Source organism: Ursus americanus, chromosome 4 (assembly GCF_024610735.1).
Source record: "Ursus americanus isolate L20-20 chromosome 4, mUrsAme1.1.p, whole genome shotgun sequence".
Lineage (NCBI taxonomy): Eukaryota > Metazoa > Chordata > Mammalia > Carnivora > Ursidae > Ursus > Ursus americanus.
Genome location: NC_142130.1, coordinates 87,587,070 through 87,611,452, shown reverse-complemented (window position 1 = coordinate 87,611,452; position 24,383 = coordinate 87,587,070). Strand labels below are relative to the sequence as shown.

Sequence of the window (24,383 nt, the reverse complement as noted above, 5' to 3'; positions counted from 1 at the left end):
CCTGAGAGTACTCCAAAGAAAAAGTATCAACTTCTGGTGAGTTTTCTTCAGTCTAAAGTGCTTAATGTCCTGGGGTACACCTCTTTCAAATTTTAAAATTTTATAAAGACTATTAAGCACCATAAAATAAAATTGAATATAGGTGTGACATTAGGCAAATCAATTTCTTATTGAAAAGAAAAAACATTAAAGAGAAAATAACTGATTATCAGGAGAGTTACTAGATTGTCTCGCTTATCAGGAGAGAAGGATGTTTGATGAATGGATAATACCGTTAATTCAATTTTTGAATTGGATGAGCATGTTAGAGCTTTGCTTTTTTTTTTTTTTTAATTCATCAAACTGCATGATTGATTTGGTAGCCGTCTTCCCATGCCTCTTTAAAGTCACTTTGTTCAAATTGGGGAGAATGAATTCTGGGGAACTTTGATCCCAGAGCCTTAGAGGGAAATGTTTAAAAGTGAAGTTCAGGGAGATAATCTGGTGTCACTTTTATATTTCTTCTTGGCATCTCTTATAGCTTTCTTAATTTTGTGTCATCTTTCTGCTCCTCTCCTATGTGAGAAAAGAAAACAGAAAGGCAGATATTTTCCATCTTGTTTAATTCTCTTAACCCATATTGTCTGATTCTGTGTGTGTGACTATGAGACTGACTTGGAAAAGCCTGTTTTTCCAGGAAGGGTGTTTTTAATTTGTTGGATCTTTGGATGAAGAAGTGGATAGGGCATTTAGCATAACAAAGAAAAATATGTAGACATTGCCCTTGTAGGCAGCTTGGAAGAGTAGGAATTTAGTTCAGGAGACCTAAATTCTCATGTGAATCGTTTTTTTGGAATTAGTTCTGTTGACCTAAGAGGACAAGTTATTTCACTTGTCTGCATTTCAGTTTTTTTATTACCAGATGGTAGCAATATGTTAACTTACATAGGGCATGTAGTTTGAGCTAAAACAAGGTAATGTTTGAAGGAAATTTAAAATTATCTTAAAAATATCTTTCATAAGTAAAAATTCTTGTTTACTAATGTTTCATAACGTCTAGTTTTTTTTATGAGGTCATGTTTTTAAAAATAAAGGGAAAGGAAACCCCTTGAACTTGTTTTTTTTTAAACAATAATATGAATGAAAATCAATTATTCGATGTACTATTGTGTGTTCAACAAATGAATTACTACATATTGTAAACAATGATATTTCTTTTGTCTACAAGTTGGCTTTTGGTATGATTAAATGTGTTTCTCTTGTTATAGGTGGGATCTCATCGTGTTCGGATGTCAAGGGGATTTGAAGCCAATGCCCCTGCTTTTGACAGGTGAGACTGATTATTTTTATATAATGCTATAAATTTTGATATTGTTAAGCAACAAAACTAGTTATTATATTTTACTGATTCATTTCAGCTTGTTTTGGCTCTAAGTAAGATTTCTACTAACTCCTAATTTAACCAGAAGAAAGTGATACCCAGTATTATGACTTCTGGGGGTAGTAGCACTAGGTTGTGGGTCTTGATCTCTTGGCCTCAAAACCACATCTTTGAATTTGCCGTCTAATAGGGTAGCCACTAGCCACATGTAGCTACTGAGTACTTGAAATATGACTAGTCCAAATTGAAATGTACCGTAAGTGTAAAATACACACTGGATTTCAAAGACTTAGTGCACAGCAACCTTGACTTGGTCACAGCAGCTTCTTGCTAGACATGTCTCCAAAAGCAAGGGAAGCAAAAGCAAAATGAACTCTATTGGCACTTCATCAGAATAAAAAGCTTTTGCACAGCAAAGGAAATAGTCAACAAAACTAAAAGGCAACCTATGGAATGGGAGAAGATATTTGTAAATGATATATCAGATAAAGATCTAGTATCCAAAATCTGTAAAGAACTTATCAAACTCAACACCTGAAAAACAAAAAATCCAGTTAAGAAATGGGCAGAAGACACGAACAGACATTTCTCCAAAAAGACATATAAATGGCTAACAGACACATGAAAAAATGCTCAACATCACTCATTATCAGGGACATACGAATCAAAACCACAGTGAGGGGCGCCTGGGTGGCTCAGTCGTTAAGCATCTGCCTTCGGCTCAGGGCGTGATCCCGGAGTTCTGGGATCGAGCCCCACGTCAGGCTCTTCCGCTGGGAGCCTGCTTCTTCCTCTCCCACTCTGCCTGCTTGTGTTCCCTCTCTCGGTGGCTGTCTCTCTCTCTCAAATAAATAAATAAAATCTTAAAAAAAAAAAAGGAAACTTAAAAAAAAAAACAAAAACAAAACCACAATGAGATACCACGTCACACCAGTCAGAATGGCTAAAATGAACAACTCAGGAAACAGCAGGTGTTGGTGAGGATGCAGAGAAAGGGGAACCCTCTTACATTGTTGGTGGGAATGCAAACTGGTGCAGCCACTCTGGAAAACAGTATGGAAGTTTCTCAAAAAGTTAAAAATAGAACTACCCTATGACCAGCAATTGACTACTAGGTATTTATCCAAAGGATGCAAACATAGTGATTCGAAGGGGGCACATGCACCCCAATGTTTATAGCAGCATTGTCCACAATAGCCAAACTATGGAAAGAGCCCAGAAGTCCATCGAAAGATGAATGGATAAAGAGGTGGTATATATACAGTGGGATATTAACCATCAGAAAGAATGAAACCTCGCCATTTGCAATGACGTGGGTAGAACTAAAGTGTAGGGGCGCCTGGGTGGCTCAGTTGTTAAGCGTCTGCCTTTGGCTCAGGGCATGATCCCAGCATTCTGGGATCGAGCCCCACATCAGACTCCTCTGCTGGGAGCCTGCTTCTTCCTCTCCCACTCCCCCTGCTTGTGTTCCCTCTCTCGCTGGCTGTCTCTCGCTGTCAAATAAATAAATAAAATCTTAAAAAAAAAAAAAAAGAACTGAAGTGTATTATGCTAAGCAAAATAAGTCAGTCAGAGAAAGACAAATACCATATGATTTCAGTCATATGTGGAATTTAAGGAATAAAACTGATAAACATAGGGGAAGGGAAGAAAAAATAAGATGAAAACAGAGAGGGAGGCAAACCATAAGAGATTCTTAACTCTAGGAAATAAACTGAGGGTTCCTGGAGGGGAGGTGAGTGGGGAGATAGGGTATTGGGTGATGTGCATTAAGAAGGGCACTTGAGGGGCGCCTGGGTGGCGCAGTCGTTAAGCGTCTGCCTTCGGCTCAGGGCGTGATCCCGGCGTTCTAGGATCGAGCCCCACGTCAGGCTCCTCCGCTATGAGGCTGCTTCTTCCTCTCCCACTCCCCCTGCCTGTGTTCCCTCTCTCGCTGGCTGTCTCTGTCTCTGTCGAATAAATAAGTAAAATCTTTAAAAAAAAAAAAAAAGGGCACTTGATATAACGAGCACTGGGTGTTGTAAGTAACTGATGAATCACTAAATTCTACCCCTGAAACTAATAATACACTATATGTTAACTAAATTGAATTTAAATAAAAAATTTAAAAAAGACATAGTGCAAACAAAATGCAAAATATTTTATTAATGTTTGTTTTATATTACATGTTGAAATTATATTTTAGCTGTATTGGGTTAAATAATATATATAAATTAATTTCATTGTTTATTTTTGCTTTTCTTAATGTACCTTCTAGAAATTTTAAAATTATGTCTGTGTCTCATGTTATATTTCCTTGGGACGGCATTGCTCTATAGCCCCTGGAATAGTTAGAAGCTGGGGAGAAAAAAATACTCCTATTTGGGACCTATTTTTCATAAGACTAGAACTGTTAAGGAGGTCCTGAATACCCATGGGGTATGTGATGTCCTCACGTATGTGGTGCAGCCCTCTGCCGTAGCTGCCATCCCAAGCTGGATAGCTTGTGTTCTCGGTGCTTATGTGGCACGAGCCACACAGAGGGGAGAGGGGCTGGATGGGTCCAGCAGCTCCAGCACAAGTGAGAGTCTCAGCATTGATGAGTCAGAGAGGAAATGGGTATTATCTGAATTTTCATAAATTCAGAGTTTTGAGAGGAATGAATTAGTGGAATGAATTTGTATCCAGTTTTGCCAGTTCTAGGAGTTTAGAAAACAGTCTTGTAGGTTCTATTTAATGGATTTGTTTGTTGGAAAAAAAATTTAGCTTATCACTTGACATACGCTTGTTTCTTTTTTTTTTCTTTAATAGGCATTTTAGAACACTTAAGAATTTATATGGTAAACAAATAATAGTAAATTTGCTTGGATCTAAGGAAGGTGAACATATGCTTAGTAAGGCTTTCCAGGTAGGCATGATCATTTTTTCTTTTGTTCTGGACCATGGACATGTAGAATGATATAAAAAAATAATATAATACGCTAAAGAAATTATTTCCTAGAAAAAGGTTGGGTACTTGTTGGAACCATTAACTCTTTGGGCTACTAAGAAACAGTTTCACATAATGTTGCTGAAATTGGGATTATAGAAAGCTTTCAAAGCAATTGATGCTGTTTTCTGAAATGTACTTAATTTAGACTGTGAAGAAGCAGAAGAATATCCTCCCCTCTGAAAAATGTTCATCTGTCACTGGTAAAAAGATAACAGGCAGTTTCCTCCTTCATCTGTTCATTGCCTTGCCTATTTCCTAGAAACCACAGTCACTGTTTTAAACCTAGGAGATGGTGAATGATGCATTGGTATATATGCAAGGCTATACCTTCTTGTATTGATGAGTGAAAACTTGAGAATTTCAAGTAAAAAAGAACCCAAAGATTGTCCAACTTTTAAAGAAAAAGTATTTTTCATAAACGCTCACTGAATAAATAATGAATTAACATAAATGATGGTGTTCCTTACGATTATAAGCTAAAACCAAAATAAAAAATGGTTAGAGAACATTTTCTGAAGTTTAATTTCAAGAAGTCTGGAAGTAACTTAATTACTTGACTATTTTGTTTTTAAGCTTGTGAAATAAATATTATTAATAAACAGATTATACTTTAGAGAATGACTTTTAAAACATTTGAATGAAAGTATTAAAAAGTGAATTTTCCAGTCTTTGGTAGGTTTTGTCTTAAATCAGTTACTTTATTTTGAGATTCTATAACAGATACAGGTATTTGTAAAAAATGAAGTGCTGCTGCTTAGAAATAATTTTTAATTTTCTGAATCAGATGAGAATATTATTTAAGTTCTCTGATGTTAATTATGTCACCTAATCTCTTGGGGACCATATGTGAGGTTTTACAAAAAAGATGTTATTAGATACCAGCAAGTAATTTTCCATTTTACTGCCACCATCAGTGCAAGCCTTGTGTGAGATCAGTGAGATTTCAAGGGACCATGCTGAGGTTTAAATTTAAAATGTAAGGTTCCATTTTAACATTACTTGATAAGGTCATATTTACTTAACATTTAGATGAGTATTTGCCTTTTTACTTTCAGAGTCATTTGAAAGCTTCTGAACATGCTGCTGATATCCAGATGGTGAATTTTGACTATCATCAAATGGTTAAAGGAGGAAAGGCAGAAAAACTACATAGTGTTCTTAAACCTCAAGTCCAGAAGTTTGTAGATTATGGATTTTTTTATTTCAATGGAAGTGAAGTTCAAAGGTTTGTCTGCTCTGTTTCTCTTTTCTTTGAGTTGGAACTTTGCTATATTGTAAAAATTATTCTTAACATTGAACTTTCAAATTTCCTTTCCTTACACCAAAGTTTATCATAAAATAAAATATCTTTATTATACTTGATTTTATTTTATTTTTTTAAATTTTATTTATTTATTTGACAGAGAGAGAGACAGCCAGCAAGAGAGGGAGCACAGGCAGGGGGAGTGGGAGAGGAAGAAGCAGGCTGCCAGCGGAGGAGCCTGATGCGGGGCTCGATCCCAGAAAGCTGGGATCACTCCCTGAGCCAAAGGCAGACACTTAATGACTGAGCCACCCAGGCGCCCCTATTATACTTGATTTTAGGCTTGTTTTTCTTTCTTTAGAATTGAACAAGTAATAGTAACAATAGCTTATATTATTGGGCACATGTTATGAGCCAAGCAGTGTACGTAGTCTTTACATGTACTTGTAACAACAGTTGAAGAGATAGATTCTATTATTATTTCCATTAACATTTGAGGAGATTGAGGCATAGGCTATAATTTGCCCCAAATCACAAAGCTAAAAAGTGTTAGAACTAGGATTTATCTGGCTCCAGACCTCATGCTGTTATCTGTGAAGCTATTTCACTTCTCTCTTAAAACTTATATTTTAATATACTTGACCTTAGTAAGGACTATTAAATGTAAATAGAAGTAAATGACATTGCTTATTATCTGCTTTAGTATAATGTAAATCTTCTGTTTTTGATTATGAAATAGAGGAGGAAAGTAAGTTTTGAAAAAATTAAGGCCAGAGTATAGGATGAGGTAAACTTTAGTGAACAAAGCTCAAACTTCTGGTTTTTTCAATTTGTGCAATATTTAGTATCAATGCCATAGAAATTTGTATAGGTCAGTAGAGATAACATCGTGGGTTTTTTAAATTTCTCCCATAAATATTTGATTATCTTTTATGTGCCAAGAGCTATGGGGTCATAAATCTGAATGCATATTTCACTCTTGACTACTGGCCTAATTAAAAATAAGTGGGTGTAGATAAATAGATATGTGATAAAGAGTATATGACAGAATGTTAACACTTGTAGAATCTCGATGGTGGCTATGTGGATGTTTGCTGTAAAATTCTTTCATCTTTTTTTGTGCTTGAAAATTGTAGTAATAAAAAGCTGGGGGTAAAAAGTGGGTACTATATTTTAATTACCTTAATTGTTCTCATTTTGTTTTAGCTTCGTTATTTGTGTTTCAAGCTAGCTGTTAAACTTCACTGAATTTCTTGCAGGTGCCAGAGTGGTACAGTTCGAACAAATTGCTTGGATTGTCTTGATAGAACAAATAGTGTGCAGGCGTTCCTCGGCTTAGAGGTAAAAAAAGAAGTTGAAATGTATATATGTGACTTATATCAAATGTCTCTTCCAATGTTTTTGTAAGATTTATGTTTCCCATTAGTTACTTTTTGTAAAATGAAATTATGCTTCATTAAAGGCATTTCTTCTCTTATGGGTTTTTCCTCCCCAAAAATTCCTTTTCTTTAAATGTTCCCTTTACCTGTTCCAAATACTCTCTTTAGATAGCTGATATTTCCCTGTATTGTTCCTTAACTTTCCCTTTAAAAACTGCTGTTTATACTATTCCAGCAGTTACTTCTTTTGTCTTTTGGAAGAGAAAAAATTATATATATATACATACATATGTATATATATATAATATATATAATGTGTATATATATACATATATAATATAATATTATATAATATATAATTATATATAATATATACACACACACATATATACACACACCCACATACACACACACACACACACACACATGTAATGTATATATATTGGCCTTTGTTTTTTGTATAGTTTCTTCAGAATTGGGAAGGATCTTTTTTCACATCTATAGGATTATATTTTTGACAGTCTGTAACCCAGTACAATTTATATGGTATTTTCAAATCAGTAGCTACAAAAAACAGGATCGGTGAAAATGCCATTGTTAGTGACAATGAGAATGAATGAGATTAAGTTTCTGTAACAAAGTCTTTGTTTAAAAGCTTTTTTCTTTACCACCTATCCATAAATTCAGTCTAATATAGACATAGTCTCAACTATATGACACACTAGCAATGTTGAACTTTGTGTCTTTCCTGTTATGCAACAGTAGGGATCATAAGGCTGTGGTGGGTCTTCATTTAGTTTACATAGGAACTTAGCATAGTTCTCAAATACTATAAAAACAGGAATAGGAAATAATCTGTTATTTTTTCTTCCAGTTAATGATCTTAAATTTGGCCAGGACATTGGTTAATTAGTTACTTTGCAGCTGAGGTTCTTTCTATCTCAAAAATGAAAGCACAGTGTGTAGAATTCTCTGCTACAGAAATGTATTCTTCATGTAGCTAAATAAATTTTACTGCTCTGCCTTTTTAAACAATCTGTCATTGAGTCTTATAATTTATGTAGAAAATATGACAGAGACAAAAGTGAAAGCAGGGATTTGGTCATTTGAATGGCATTTATCACATGGCTTGGGTTTGTTTTGAGTTCTGTTTTTAAGTGGCTGAGTACATTTATGTAGATCTGAGAGTAAACTTATCAAAATAGTTGCAAGTCTTCATTAAAAGTATAACAAGTGTTAGTTCTCAGAATCTGACTTAGCTGACTATCCGCTGTTGGTAGAGGTGTGAGAAGGTGAAGCCAAACTAGAAGCAAAGACTAGTTTTGCCATATTCCTGGAAGAGAGGGAGGTATAAATGATAGAGGTAGTCCTGGAGGCTAATTTTGTTTATTCTTCGTGCTAACGAAGAACAGCTCTGGTATAAGTCCGTAGGTAATCAAATGAACCTAGTTTAGTGTTTTTTATATTATTTTAGTTTTTGATCTCTATAAATATGGATAATCATGATACTTGTAGATAAGAGAAAACATAAATGGAAAGGAGTTAAGTAAAAATGCAAGGCATAAAACATGACTGGATTCCAAATAAGCCAAATAGACTGGGTAAGGATTATGCATTGCTTCAACTGCCAGAGTTAAAGGCCAAAGTTCATTCAAAAACCAATGACTCTTCTAAACACATTTGTTGTTATCTGTGATGAAGGAATTGTGGCGGCCTGAAGACCTTGCATTCTTGCATGATGTATTCCCCCCAGCTCCCCTTTATATACATTACTAATACAGGTTTTACGCATTAAATCAAACTGTCATGACTTTATTCAGAAATAGGGCTAATTTATATATTTTTGTGGTACTTCAAGAGCAGCTCTACTTTTCTCATAATCTCCTGATTTTAATCACCCAAATGTGTAGAACCCAATCCAAAAATTAAAGAAAATTAGTTATTTCTATATATATTTGAATAACCTAGGCAGATATTTTTTGTGCTCTATTGCATGCTGTTGAATAATTAGTTCTTTTAGTGAACAAGGTAAACCAGTCTGATTTATAGAGACATTTTAATAAGGTTAATTTTATCATTTAACCAGAAAGAATATTGCTACATGGGAATATTAAGGTACTTGTAAGCTTCACTGATGTGGGAATATTGCTACGTGGGAATATTAAGCTATTTGTCAGCTTCACTGTTGTGGTATTTACTTTAAAAATGGTGGGACAGAAGACAGCCTAGTAAACTGGTAGGTTTTCAGAATCCAGTCACATAGTCCTATAAACTGTAAATTTTTATTTGATTCTTGTAGTTCTTAAAAACTCACATCTTAATGTATTAATATATTTATAAAAGTTTCTCTTTTGCTGTTTTAGATGCTAGCGAAACAGCTGGAAGCTCTCGGCTTAGCTGAAAAGCCTCAATTGGTGACTCGCTTTCAAGAAGTTTTTAGGTCCATGTGGTCCGTGAATGGTGATTCAATCAGTAAGATATACGCAGGGACTGGAGCTCTTGAAGGAAAGGCTAAGGTAGATCTAGATTTATCATAACATTACAAAAGATCCTCATTTTCCTTTTAATAAGCTTTTAAATCATCTCGTTTTAAATTAATAGTTGGGGGGCACCTGGGTGGCTCAGTCGGTTAAGTGACCGACTCTTGGTTTTGGCTCAGGTCATAATCTCATGGGTCCTGAGATTGAGCAGCAACCCCCGCCCCCTTGCAGGCTCCACGCTCAATGGGGAGTCTGCTTGGGATTCTCTCCCTCTGCCCCTCCCTCCCCTTCCCTTGCTCTCATTTATGAATGAATGCATGAATGAATGAATGAATGTTGGGGTTTCTTAGGTAGCTGTTTCAGGATTCTGTTTTATTATGCCTTTATGTCCTCTTTAACACTTCCTTCTGTAGCAGATACTAGTGGTTGGATGGAAGAGAGTTATTTCCCAGATTTGGGGGTATTAGTATGATGTATTTAGTTGTTTAGTGATATAATCCAGTAGGCCTATGTATGTATTGCTTACATTTTTTTTCATGATTTTCCCTTACATATCTGTTTTACTTTTTATATTGTTTATTTTGATTATGAATAGGATTTTTTTTTTTTAACCATAGTCATCCTGATAAAGGGACCTATCACATTTGGCTTTGTGTTCCCAGCACCTGTAGTGCCTACTGTTTAATAGAATCGTGACAAATAGTGGATGGATGAACAAATCAGTGGACAGTTTACGCAACACTTCCTATGAGCCCAACACCTTTAGGGCTTGATTATTAAGTTTCTATTCTTTTATTTATCTTACCTTGAAAAGGAGGCTATCAAAATGTACAAAAGTGTGAGAGATGGACTTACTTATAATTCTGTGCCTCATCATTAGTTTCTAATTGCTGGCCTTATTTACGGACCCTTTCTCCTCTAGTATTTGGCACTTATTAAAGGACTTATTTTATATGCTTAAATATTGCCTTTTAAGCCTCCTGTTTTCAGTTGGATTTTATTAACATTTTTAATTTCTACAATTCTTCAGACTACATGGAGTATGGAAATAAAGACATTTATCATTTTAATAGTTCTGCAGCCCCCTCCATACAGCACCTAAAATTCTTTGAAGACCCTTCATCATCTCTAAGTCTTCTTTTAATTTCTAAATCTTCTTCCTCTTCTTTGTCTCATAAAATGTTATATGCCTCTCTCTGTTCAGAGGTATTAGCCTTACCTGCAAAGCGTCTTTTGTTCAATTCACAGAAATGATTTTATTCACATTTACAAATATTTACTTTTTAAATGGGCCCTATTTTTGAAAACCTGGAATTGTTAAACTTCATTTATTATTCCTTTAAAATAGAGAATATCAGTCTTACTGTTAAAACTCGATTCTCTACAACTGTTGCTTAAAATATTCTTTTATGTTCTTCTGACTTTTTGTTTCTGCAGTGACTAAGACAATCTATAAATAGAGGTTACATATATTTTCAGTGGTCTTTTGTCTCTAACATAATAGAAACAAAATTTCACATATTAAATATACTAGTCTGAATTGAACTAAACTCTAACATCTGAACTGCTCTTTCTTTTCCTTTCTCTGGGTTCCTTTTGATTAATTGCCTGATAATATGAATGGTGAGTGTCTTTTCAAATAATGTCATTTGTATGTGTTATGTGGGAGGAAATAACGTGTTAATTCTCAAATTACTGTTATTTCAATAAGGAATGAAAATTACATATTGCAAACTGAAGCATTTTTCTAAAAGGCAAGAGTTGGGTTTTTTGTCATTTTTTTTTTAACAGTCATCAAAATCCGTAAGATCAAAAGAAATCTTTATGGTAACTAATGTGTCTGAGTGAAATATGTGTTCATTAAAAGTTATAATCAGGAAATACAGGCTTCCGGTTATGGAATGAATGCATCACTGGAATAAAAGGCACAGCATAGGGAATATAGTCAACCGTATAGTAACAACGTTTCATGGTGACAGATGGTAGCTACACTGGTGGTGTGCATAGGGTAACAGAGAGAGTTATCTAATCACTGTGTTGTACACCTGAAACTAATGTAACGTGTCTCAGCTGTACTCAACAAAGTTATAATCAGCTCTCTCACTCTAGGAATTGGCCTAAGTTTATCATTTTTATTATTTATATTTACATAGGCAATAAAATGACCTAAGATATATGAACTGTAGTTTGCATTTAATATTTATTTATGAACTGTAATTATAAATTCCTTTTTAGACTAGTCCTTCATTCTTATATTCAGTCTGTTTTAACTAATATTAAAGTTATTTGGGAGCAATTCCAATTTTATTTTTCTACTGTTAAAGTGCTTTGAAGTTTTTCTAAGAGCATGTGAGTGCACCGTATCCTTGATCTCCTCTGCTCCCCCCCACCCATCCCATCCCCAGTTCTAAAAGTCACAGTGTAAGAAGTAGCTTTCTTGTTTTAAATAAGTATACTTCACTTTATTTCCTTTATAGTAAACAGTTTTAAACATTTACAGCTCTCGATATCATTAGTGGATGAGGTTATGGTATTGAGCTTTTCCCATCTTTTTGTGGAGAGCTTTTATCCAAAAGGGAAAGAAACAATGACATCTTGAGCCATTTTAATATGATGATTTGATATTCAAAATTGAATGATTAGGTCCTTTTTATTGCAGTAAAGTCACATAAAACTGGTTTAAAACTTCAAAATGTTACTACTAAGTAAAAACAACACTCTTTGGAACAAAAATCCATGCTGTTTTTTTCCCAACAGGCTGGAAAGTTAAAAGATGGTGCTCGTTCTGTTACTAGAACGATTCAGAATAACTTCTTTGACAGCTCCAAGCAAGAGGCCATAGATGTTTTACTGCTGGGAAATACTCTAAATAGTGATTTAGCTGACAAAGCTCGAGCACTTTTAACTACAGGAAGTTTGCGTGGTATGCGTACTTACTTTATATTTTGATTACTTTATGTTATTTATATCCCTTCTTAAAGTCCAAGAAATAAATGTAAACTTACTTACATAAATATTTTTTAGATTGAGTTGGTTAAAATAGTTTTGGGAGAAATTTCTATCAATGTAATTTTTAAAAATTGCATTCTCCAAAGGAAGTTGATCTCTTTTGAAATGTTTTTATCATCAGTGGTATTACTAAGCTCTGAAATGAGGCCCATGCATGTTTTCTTTTATTGATATGATTGAGGGGGTAAATGGTTTAAGTATTGCTAACTTTATATAAGGCAGGATTTCATAGAATATTCAGCTAGTACTTTTAATAGAACATTCAATAACCTAATTATATAATATAGAAAACAAAAGGTTTATTGGGAAAAACAGTACCTATATTGGTTATTTTGCTAACTACTAACCCCAGATTTCTATAACTTGGTCTTGTTTGAACAGGCATTAAATCATATTAATAATTTAAAATATTGCTTATTATTGGACACTAATATTTGACAAATATATGGTTTTCAGGGTGGCTTTTTATCTTTCACTGAGTCTTTTATTAAAATCAAAAGAATTCGAGCTCATGTCATTGAGTATGTATTTAGTATCATGGGAAAACTCAAGGTTCATTGTAGAACTTAATGAATTAACTTCCTTAATTCCATGTTTTTTCATCTTAACTTTTTAACACTCTGAACATTTTGCTTCTTCTGTTATCCCCACACCAAACCTTTCAGTTTTCCCTGTGCATGTAAGAGAAATTGTTCCTTGTCAAATAATGCACTCTTAGATCATGATGGATTCTTTCAGAATTCTGGTTGGCACTGGGGGTAGTTGATTACGGTTAGCCCCTCAGAGATCTATTACTAGGCTGGGGGACTAAGACCCTATTAAAGCTCCAGAAAACAAAGTCTGATCTTAACTACTACTTTTAACTTCAGGCTTTCTTCCTGGCTCCCAGCAGTGGAGACTTGGCTGATTTGCATCTTATCACTTCTTTCCACCTTTGCCTACTTTGATATGGAGGCATTGCTAAGCAACAAATTCCTTTTGTTGAAGGAAAGAAGTGAGGAAGCTAAGAATTCCCAGACTTGATCATTATTTTTTTTTATTTCCCTGCACATTTTCCTATGTGTCAAATAAGCCTGAAAAGAAGTACTGTCAGTTCTGCGATAATGCTTGTTCTGAGAATGGGAATTTGTTCCAACATGAATGCTCTATGAGGGAACATTTTGGGTATAATGTCCGTTCTCCATTAGTTTATGCATGGTTTCACCCAGCAGAACTTGGATGGGTAGAAAGAAATACATAAAACATACACTTATGCGTACACTTCAAACCTCTCTCTATCTCAGTTCCCCAGGTGTGTTATGAGACATACCTATTCACATCTGGTGTTACCCAGTTTCCATCCCAATTTCAGAGAACCCTTCTTCCATCTTTCACAATTACAGTTGACCCTTGAACAACTCGGGGCTTGGAGTGCCCACCCCCTAGTCGACAATCCATGTATGACTTTTGATTCCTCAAAAACTTAACTACTAATTACCTACTGTGTATTGTAAGCCTTACTGATAACATAAACAGTTGACTAACACATATTTTGAATGTTATATGTATTATATACTATATTCTTACAACAAAGTAAACTGGAAAAAAGAAAATGTTAAGAAAATCAAAAGGAAGAGAAAATACATTTACAGTACTGTATTTAATGAAAAAAATTCACATATTGAGTGGACTGGTGCAGTTCATACCCGTGTGTTTAAGGGTCAGCTTACTCACAAGCGGCAACCCTCCTGACACCCACTTCTACAAGCAAACTTCAGGTCTTTTTCAACACGAAGTGCCATATTTAGGGAGTATTCATACCTCTCAAGCTGTTTAACATTGTAAAACTGTACTACTATTTTTATTAGGTTCCCATCTTTATTGGCGTGTGTCACTGTTGAAGGTTTTGAGTGTTGTGCCCTAAGCCCTTTTTTTTCCCGCTAAGCTCTGTGGCTATAGGAATTTGTATAATTTTACCCTGCATGCTGATTTTTTTTGGAATGTGTATGCTTTGTTATAACTGAACTGGTTGTACTTACCAACTGAGTCCCAGAAAGAATACTAAAAGGTATATATTAGGGTAGTATCTTTCATGTGTTCAATATTCTCTAGCTCCTTAGGTATTCTCCCTCACATGCAGGTACACACGCACACATGCATGCTCACACACACACACACACACACACACGCACACACACACATGAGCAGCCTGAAAAGCAGGCCAAGGACCTCCTGATTCTGAAAATCTGGACATCACTGAGTCACTGTAGGATTTTTCTTAGATGCTGAGGGTTTGCATCAGATATCGTCATTTATTTTTAATCTTCAGTGTCCTATAGCCATCAGAAAAAATAAAGTCATCAAATCGACTTAAAAGAGAAAGGGAGGCCATCTTAGAATGTATTGTCATAACACTCTAGATTTTATTTGTAACTTGTTGTTTTACTAATGATTCTTTGTTTTCTTCTTGATGCATCCATAGTTTCTGAACAGACATTACAGTCAGGTACAGTATAGAAAACCAATCTGTAAATAAAAGCAAATTTTTCTTTATTTTTCTAAAGTTGATACTGTAAATAAATAAAGCCATATAAATGGAAACTTTCTCTTATTTTGCCCTCAGATTCTAACAGGGTAAATTGATATCTTGTTTTAATCTGAGAAAAAAATTTTAAGGTCGAGAAAACTAAGTACCTTGTTTAGAAGGAAATATGTAATGCTGTCTGTCTTCCTATAGCAAATGCTTAATTCTAATTAAATAGAGCTCATCTAGTTTTAATTTCACTTTTATATTTCATTGAACAAACATTATTAGTGTTCTGCCTTGTACTCTTAATAGGCTGATGGGAAAAACCCAGACAAGACTATTTTGGATTAATTTCAGAGTACTGTCTGTGATATTGATGACTACTTTGCAACATTTCTCACATACAATATTTGAAAAAGCACTGACTTATTTTCTCATACTGTGGAGGAAATATTTTCTGTAGCCATAAGACCTGCACCAAAATGTGATCTGAATTCTTTCAAAAAGCATCAAGGCTGCTAACAAAGTTAGAGGCGTTAAGTGATTAGGACCTAAAGGTCATTATTTTTCTCACGTTTCCTGTTCCTATGAATCTCATGCCTGCCTTTTCTGGACAAGGTTTATGAACTTGTCCTTGAACATGAATCTGTGGCAAAAGGAACAAAAAAGGCTAAAACTTTGTCAGAAACTTAGCAGAAAAAGACATCTTTTCTTCCCTTCACTTAAAATTTGGTATCACTTAAAATTTGTTTTGCTTAGTTACTGTTCAGAATGTTTTGAGAAACTATTGGTTATTTTTGTGAGAAGAATGGAAGAAGAGAGCACTTGAGTATATTTTTGAGTTACGTAATGAAATCCATTTTCTGAAATGATATGGCATTTAGTAATGGACATCTGTTTGAACACAGACTCATTTCTTTCTGCACATTAAAGTGCCAACCAGTTAAGAATAAACCAGAAAATTTTAAAAGCATTTTATTCCATTTATAAAGTGATTTGACTTTATTAGTTCACACAACATGGCAACATGTTTTCACACAATTCATTATTTGTCTTGCTGAGTATTTTAAGCTGTTAAATCATTACAGAACTTGTGTTTTGATATAGAATGGATCACAGAGGCAGTTTTCATAATAATAACAATAAGTGATATAGTGATAAAGAGCATGTCATAGAGAATGATTCTCTAGGTATGGCCAGCTTTTAGTTAACCACACCAACAGACCGGAGCAAATCATCTGCTTCCATTACCACCCAACATCTTCTACAAGTAATCAAATCAAATAGCAAGAGGGCTAGCTATCTGCATGTCTGTCCCTGGGAACAGTGGCGGTGGGCTTGTATATACAGCAGTTCCCTCAGGAGATTCACAGGTCAAACTATTTTTATTATAATACTAAGATGTTATTTGCCTTTTTCACTCTCATTTTCTCACGAGTCTGCTGTATCTTAGTATCATAAAATAATTAATAAAATAAAATCATGTGGTAGAAGGTGAGAATCATTGTGATTTCCTTCTCCTCTTAACAGTTAATTGCCAATTAAGTGTTCATTCTTTGTTTTTAGATTGATGTCCTGTTAAGGTTCTAGCTACTTTAAGTGCCAAGAATTTAATTTAATCAAAATGAAGTGTGATTTAGAAGGAAGATGGTAATCAAAAAATACACAGGGCAGAGATTGAGGATCCAAACGTTCTGAGCATTCATTTAACAGTGATTTACTGAGCACTTACTATGCGCCAGGCACTCTTCTAGTGACTAGAGATACTGCAGTAAATAAAACAGACCAACATTTCTGCCCTCGTGGAACTTCCACTCTTGAGAGGGGAGACAGACAGTTACAGTATAAATAAATAAAACTCACAGTGTGTAAGTGGTGATAAATGCTATAGAGAAAAATAAAACAAGGAAGGGATATGGAAGGTTAGGGACAGCATGCAAATTTTAATAAGATGATCAGGAAAAGCCTCACTGGAACTGAAATACCCGAAGGAGGCGTGGGAAGAATGTTGCAGGCAGTGAAAACAGTCAGCGCAGAGGCCTTGTGGTAGGAGCAGGCTGGCCTCTTACTGAAACAGCAGGGAGTCAGTGGCTCGAGCAGTGAGCCAACAGGGAAGAGGTAGCAGATGAGGGCAGGATGGCAATGCAGATTGCCTTGTAGACCAGTGTTAGGGACTTTGGCTACTACTCCCAGTGAGATGGGAAGAATTTTCTAGCGACTTCAATCTTTGAAAGTCTCATTAGCGTACATAATTTGTGTTTTTGTCAAGGAGCCATTTTTCATCAAGCCACCTGTCAGTAGCTAGAATCTTAAATGTAAATGTTCTTAAATGTTTTTGTTTGGAAATAAGAAAAAAGATTTATATTTTTACGAGCCTTTAAATGAGAGATATATGAAAATCAATAGCTATATTCCTAAAAATGTAGAGTCTCTAGTTTTGTACACTATAAAACAATGTACTACTTCATTGAAACAGAACTGTTCTGCATGTGTTAAGTTGTTGCAATAATTTTGAAATAGCAGTTTTACTGTGATTATTAAATGTCAAATTTTTTTAAAAATTGTGTTGGTTACTTGCATCGTGCTGGGCTGTGCATGTATCTTATGCTTGTTTGTGCTTATGATGATAATTGAACTTCCCATACGTCATTTCTCAGGTATAAAAACCAATTTCTAAAAGTGATTTAATGCAGCTAAGATCCTGTTGTGTTTTGTTTTTTATTAGCATCTTCCAAAGTACTCAAGAGCATGTGTGAGAATTTCTACAAGTATTCAAAACCCAAGAAAATTCGAGTATGTGTTGGAACCTGGAACGTGAATGGTGGGAAGCAGTTTCGCAGTATAGCTTTTAAGAATCAGACACTCACCGACTGGCTTCTTGATGCACCCAAGTTAGCTGGCATCCACGAGTTTCAAGGTCTGCTTTTTATAATATGGATTCACTTACTAAATCCTGACTCTGATTTATTAATCTATAAAACAAATGTAACACGTCACAAGATGCATTAATTTATAAAAGAAACTTGGATTTATAAGTATGAAGGCCAAACCTTTAAAGGTAACCATGCATATAAGAAAAACTGGTTCTGTTCTTATACTTTTAAAGTGACAGAAAGCAAGCTGATTTTGTAATTGATAATTTTTTAAGCCTAGTATGTTCCGTTTTTCAAATCTAGTTCTCTGTTTCGTTACTAAGGTCAGAAGTATTTGGGGTAGATTATGAAAAATCTTACAAAACTGGTTGTGACATTTGTTGGCACTTTATAACTTAACAGTACTGATTTATCCTTGGAAAAACTTGGTTGTCATTAATAGCCTCAACCAAACACTGAGCTGAGGATGCTTTTAAGATTTTGATTAGAATCATTAATTTGAGGCTGCCTTCGTTTTTTAAAAGTCACTTCAAATTCCTTTTTCAAATGGTACATATCTAGCAAGTAATATGTATAAAGGTGAGATGCATAGGAAGAGTGTGAAATACAGATTTTCTTTTTTTTTTAGTTATCTGTAATCACTTTTTTTTTTTTTTTTACTACTTCCTTTGTAGAAGAAGCCAAGAAAATTAATAGAGATCCAGGGGTTAAGGTGTACCCTCTGTTTCAGCCATTAGCTCTCTCCTAACAGACAAGAGGAGAGAACAGACTTTTACTGAAATGCCCCTTTTCACTTACATTGAACCTAATTTGAAATTGTAGTTGTTGTCGTAGTAGCAATAATAAAAGAACAGCTAACACCACAATTCTGTTAGTACTGTACGTCTAGTCATTTAATCCCCATAACAGACCTACTGCACAGACGCAATTATTATTCTAATTTCACAGATGAGGAAACCAAGATGCAGCAGGGAAAGCGACCTGTAATGGCAAAATCAGGATTTGAACTCAGGCAGCTTGGTTCTGGCGTCATTGTGCCACACTGCAGTTAGGTGTAAATTTGGGGGAAAGTTGCTTAGGTTCTCCAAAGCCTCAGGATCTTGTCTGCAACTAAAGGACAAAAATAATCTGTCTTATGAAGTGTGTGGTAAATGAGATGAGGCATGTATAATCCTTGTACATAAGAGCAGTCAATAAATACTTTTGTTTCTCAGTTCATACTATTTATAGGTCCTTTCTAGCTACTTATCTTCATTTCTGAATACTTGGGCCACCCAAGTGCCCCTGGGCTGCTTATCTCCAGTAGCTTCTGTTCTTTCTTCTTCCTTGTCTGTTAGGAGAGAGCTAATGGCTCACACAGAGGGGTACACCTTAACCCCTGGATCTCTATTAATTTTCTTGGATTCTTCTACCAAGAAAGTAGTAAAAAGGTCAAGCCTCTGGTTTTCAAATTTGAACGTGAAAAATCCCTCCTGTTATCTCTAATTTGAGATGATTTCTTAGCCACTTGGGGCGTTTTCTGAAGAATCCTTTTACTTCCCCAATTTTTATTCACTTCAGCCTTTGAGAAGTGGCTTGTTTCTCTGGGTGTCATGGTGCAGAGTTTAGCAAGAATTCTTTCAAAATGATTTCTGAAAGAACTTGAGGATCTTTAAGAATAACAGTCTGAAAGAAGCAAACTTAGGAGGCCTGAATAGAAGCTAAATTTAAAGTAATTTTGTCCCATTCGTTGTTTTTGCCTATACTTTGAATTTGGCTAAACATAAAACACAAAAATGGAATTTTATGATGTCTGGTGTTGATCTTAGTTGTGCTGGGTTGGTGGGGGGATGCCATTTGACTAAGGCAACATTTTAGAAGTTTTTCTTGGATGCTTAATTATAGATAAAAGAAGTAAGCCAACTGATATATTTGCAATTGGTTTTGAAGAAATGGTTGAGTTGAATGCTGGAAACATTGTGAATGCAAGGTAAGCCAACAAAGTAATTGTCTAGTTGAGGGACGTGGAAGGCAGATAACTAAGTAGTTGTTACAAAGATAGATGGGGAGAATATATGTAAAGGTGCTTTCTTTTTTTTTTTTTTTTAAGATTTATTTATTTATTTGAGGGGCGGAGAGGGGCAGAGGGAAAGGAAGAGAGAATCTTAGGCAGACTCTGCACTGAGCACAGAGCCAGACATGGGGCTCCAATGCTTTTCCATCCATCACACTTCACTGTGCAGCAGAAGTGCTTTGTGTGTATTTCCTATTCATCACAGAATATGAAAAAGATAGGACTCAAGATTGAGCTTTGATCACATGAATAATGAATGTTTATTGCTTCAACAAGGATATTCTTAGGTGAAATGGCATTTTTTTAACTGCAAGTGCATGGCAGTGAGGACTAATGAATCCTAGTACAGTTTGGTGCTTGGATTCATGTGAAGACATCAGTACTTTTACTCATTGTTGCTTTCGCATCGTCATGCAGTGTTGGTCAACACGGTGAAAAAGACAAAAAAATCTTAGTAGTATTATGAAGATGGTTTTGACCTCATGAGTTTGGGGGAACCCCAGGGATGTTCCCAGACCACACTTTGAGAACTGCTGTTCTGAAGCCTCATTACAAATGCAAATTACTTGTGGAACTTAAAGTTTCAGTGTTTTATTTTAAGAAAGTATACTTTTAAAGTTGGGCAGTTGCCCATCTTTTCTGACCTTTTTTAAGATTTTCAGAATAAAAATATGGGCTGATAATAAAAATATGGGTATATATTGCAAATGATTGCAATTTTTTTCTTAGCTGAAGTGAGTAACACTCATACAGGGAGGTAGATAGGAAATCCAGTTTTATTCATTTTGCCGTTTTGACTCTCTTTCCTGGAAATACATATTCCGGTCTTAAAATAGGATGTACTCTTATAGTTCCTAGTACCAGATCGTTCAATTGATGGTCTAAGTAGAGTGTAATCAAATTATTCTTTAGTAAAGTGGTGATTATTCATTTATTTAACCAGTATCTATTGAGCACCTACTCTAGGTGCTAAGGATACATTAATGAATAAAACAGACAAAAGTCCCTACCTGCATGAATCTTCTATTCTAGTGGAAGAGACAGACAATAAACAATAACTATAGTCAGTAAATTACAGGCATATCTCAGAGATACTGCAGGTTCAATTCTCGACCACTGTACTAAAGCAAGTATCTCAATAAACTTAGTCAAATGAATTTTTTGGCTTCCTGATGCATATAAAAGTTAAGTTTACATTATACTGTAGTCTACTAAGTGTGCAATGGCATGTGTAACCAACAACGTACACACCTTAATTAAAAAATACTTCATTGCTAAAAATGCTAATCATCTTCTGAGCTTTCCACTAGTCATAATCATTGACCACAGATCGCCATAACAAATATAATAAAAATGAAAAAAGTTTGAAATATTGTGAGAATTATCAAAATGTGACACAGAGACAGGAAGTAAGCAAATACTGTTGGACAAATGGCACTGATGAGCCTGCTTGACATAGGGTTGCCACAGACCTTCAATTTGTAAAAAACACAATATCTGGGAAGCACAGTAAAGCAAATCACAGTAAGACAAGGTGTGCTTGTATGTAGTCTGGTAGAAGTTGGTAAGTGGAATGGAAAATAAACAGAGATAAAGGGGATGGAACACGTGGAGTTGGGGGATGGGGTGCAGTTTAAATAGAATGATCGGGTAGGGTTCACTGGACTTGAGAAGTGAGCTAGATAAAGAGATGAAAGCCATCATTCTCTTCTCAGAATCCAGGTTGTAGTGGTAGGATTACAGTAGGTGGTAGAGGAGAATCCATGTGCTGGATCTGTATTCTGGAGGTGGTATGGCGGTGTTAGATTAGATAAATGGGTGTGAGGTCGTATTCTGGCTTAGCACTTATCACGTGTGTGGCCTGGAACTATGAGAACACCTTTTTGCGCTCTCCTTTAAAGGTTTTTGGGGGTTCTTTGGAGGTTCAAACTTACTACTCTGAAGATCTGTAAAGACCCGGGCATTTATGCTACCTCCTTTGTATGAACTGTGTTTCAGACTAATGGAATAGTTGAGAAAAGTTCTTTAGAGAAGAATTCTAACTTACTACAAATGCCTATGGAATGCTGCAGTTATGAAATCAACGTTGTGCAGCCCCTAGTGAAGTAATGGCAATGATCAATAGATGTGAAACTGTAGCAGGATCAATGGGGGAACTTTTCATTATAAAGAGTTGGTTAGATTGTCAAAGTCTGCACAGTGGATCAGGCGTAACAGCACAGAGATTATATACTTTCTGCTCTGATGCAAGGGGGACTGCACAAACCATGAGGTTATTTTTGCCAAAACAAATAAATTAATTTGGATGGGCTTCTTAAGCTTCTACTTAACCAGTTTAAAGCAAATATGAGAGTTAGAGGGACAAGTTAAAATACTGTGAAGACACATCAGTCAGATCCACCCAGGCACCCCACCCCCTGACCCTGTCAAACATCTTACAGACAAATGGCCCAACTTCTTAAAAAATAAATAGCATCAGAAAGGGGATAGAGTGGGGAGGGTTGAGAGACTATTAAAGATTCAAGAGATACAGCAAGCAAATGCAGTGTGTGGGCCCTATTTGGACCCTGTTTTATTGATTTATTTTTTTAAGATTTTATTTATTTGGGGGGGTAATGAGTGAGTGGGGGAAGGGGCAGAGGGAGAGAGAGGGAGAGAATCTCAAGCAGACTCCACGCTGAGCACAGAGCCGGATGCAGGACTCTATCTCACGACCCTGAGATCATGAAACCAAGAGTTGTCTGCTTAACTGACTGAGCCACCCAGGCACCTGGACCCTGTTTTAAAGAAGCCAACTGTTGGGGCGCCTGGGTGGCACAGCGGTTAAGCATCTGCCTTCGGCTCAGGGCGTGATCCCGGCGATCTGGGATTGAGCCCCACATCAGGCTCTTCTGCTATGAGCCTGCTTCTTCCTCTCCCATTCCCCCTGCTTGTGTTCCCTCTCTCGCTGTCTGTCTCTATCTCTGTCAAATAAATAAAAATAAAATCTTTAAAAAATAAATAAATAAATAAAGAAGCCAACTGTGAGAAGACATTTTTTAGATAATTAGGGAAATTTAAATATGAACTGAGTATTAGGTGATATTAAGGAATTGTGTGATAATGGCATTGTGATTATGTAAAAATAAAAATGTCCATTGTATTAGATAATGCATACTAAAGTATATATGGGTGAAATGGCATTTGTCTTAGATTTGGTTTAAAATATTCTCTCTCACACACACACATACACACAAGTGAGGGGAGATGGAAGAAAAAAGATTGGCAAAATATTGATAATTGTTGAAGCTAGGTAATAGGTTTATGGTGCTTTATCTTATGATTATCTCTTTTTTATGCATGTTTAAAATTTTCCATGATAAGTTTTTAAAATATATTAATTATAGTACAGAAAAATAAGAAAAGAAGGGGAAATGTGTCTGGAAGCATGTACTTCTTTTATCCTAATGATTACTAAAGAAAAAGTATAACTGAAGATTACTCAAATGGTGAGCACTCATTTAATAAGTATGCTCAGATTTTCTTTGTAAAGGCATAATAAACTTTGAAGTATGGTATTCTTTTGGCGAAATTTTAGGTTTTTCTTTTTAAAGGAAATGAAAAAACAGCCTACATAAAGATTTCACTGTTGGTGTGGATTTCATGCCTGTTTGGCAGTCTTATGAAATTCAGGTACATAAAGGTAGAGCTGACAATTGCCTTATAAAATAGGCTGTATCGTCAATGTCTTTTAAAAGATTCCTTTTTAATGTTTTCTGCCAGCACAACAAATCAGAAGCTCTGGGCTGTGGAACTGCAGAAGACCATCTCCAGAGACAACAAGTATGTGCTTTTGGCCTCTGAGCAGTTGGTGGGCGTCTGCTTGTTTGTTTTTATCAGACCACAACATGCTCCTTTCATCAGGTCAGTAGACACCCTCTCTGGAGGCTCCTTCCTACCATCACGTAACAAGCAAAAGAACTGTCATGTTTGTCGCTTCAGAGAAAACACTCATGAATCTTGGTTTTAAATGTGTTTTTGACTCAAGAGTCACTAACAGTTTTCCCATACAGTGGCACAGTCTTGTCCTCAAACTGTAGTCTTATATTTATGCCATAGACATTCCTGATTTCTGACATGCACAGAACTATTGGAAGTTCCGATCTTTGATATAGAATCTTCCGTTTTAAAGGGACGTTGCAGTGGATACTGTGAAGACTGGAATGGGAGGTGCCACTGGAAATAAGGGAGCGGTTGCAATCCGAATGCTATTCCATACAACAAGCCTCTGCTTCGTCTGTAGCCACTTTGCTGCAGGGCAATCACAAGTCAAAGAAAGAAACGAAGATTTTGTAGAAATAGCACGGAAATTGAGTTTTCCAATGGTAAGCTCTTACTGCTTGTTCTTGAAGATGAAGCTTTGAAATGTACTTTAATGTACTCCAAATTCTCTATCAGTTTTTGAAAATTGAAGATAGTTGTTCAGTGTTCACCTAAATTGATGTTTCATGTGTTATTTGTCTCGGGTCA

General features: G+C 35.6%; 1 protein-coding gene across 4 annotated transcripts in view; it reads left to right on the top strand.

Moving 5' to 3' along the window:
* SYNJ1 (synaptojanin 1) overlaps positions 1-24,383 on the top strand; it is a 91,737-nt gene that overhangs the window by 30,640 nt on the left and 36,714 nt on the right. For all 4 annotated transcript variants that reach the window (XM_045785522.2, XM_045785521.2, XM_045785520.2 and 1 more), the window contains exons 7-16: positions 1,248-1,309; positions 4,151-4,247; positions 5,387-5,556; positions 6,834-6,915; positions 9,317-9,469; positions 12,191-12,356; positions 17,674-17,865; positions 19,706-19,790; positions 23,637-23,777; positions 24,046-24,238. In XM_045785522.2, the coding sequence (XP_045641478.1) occupies positions 1,248-1,309; positions 4,151-4,247; positions 5,387-5,556; positions 6,834-6,915; positions 9,317-9,469; positions 12,191-12,356; positions 17,674-17,865; positions 19,706-19,790; positions 23,637-23,777; positions 24,046-24,238 (1,341 nt within the window). The remainder of the gene's footprint in view (positions 1-1,247; positions 1,310-4,150; positions 4,248-5,386; positions 5,557-6,833; positions 6,916-9,316; positions 9,470-12,190; positions 12,357-17,673; positions 17,866-19,705; positions 19,791-23,636; positions 23,778-24,045; positions 24,239-24,383) is intronic.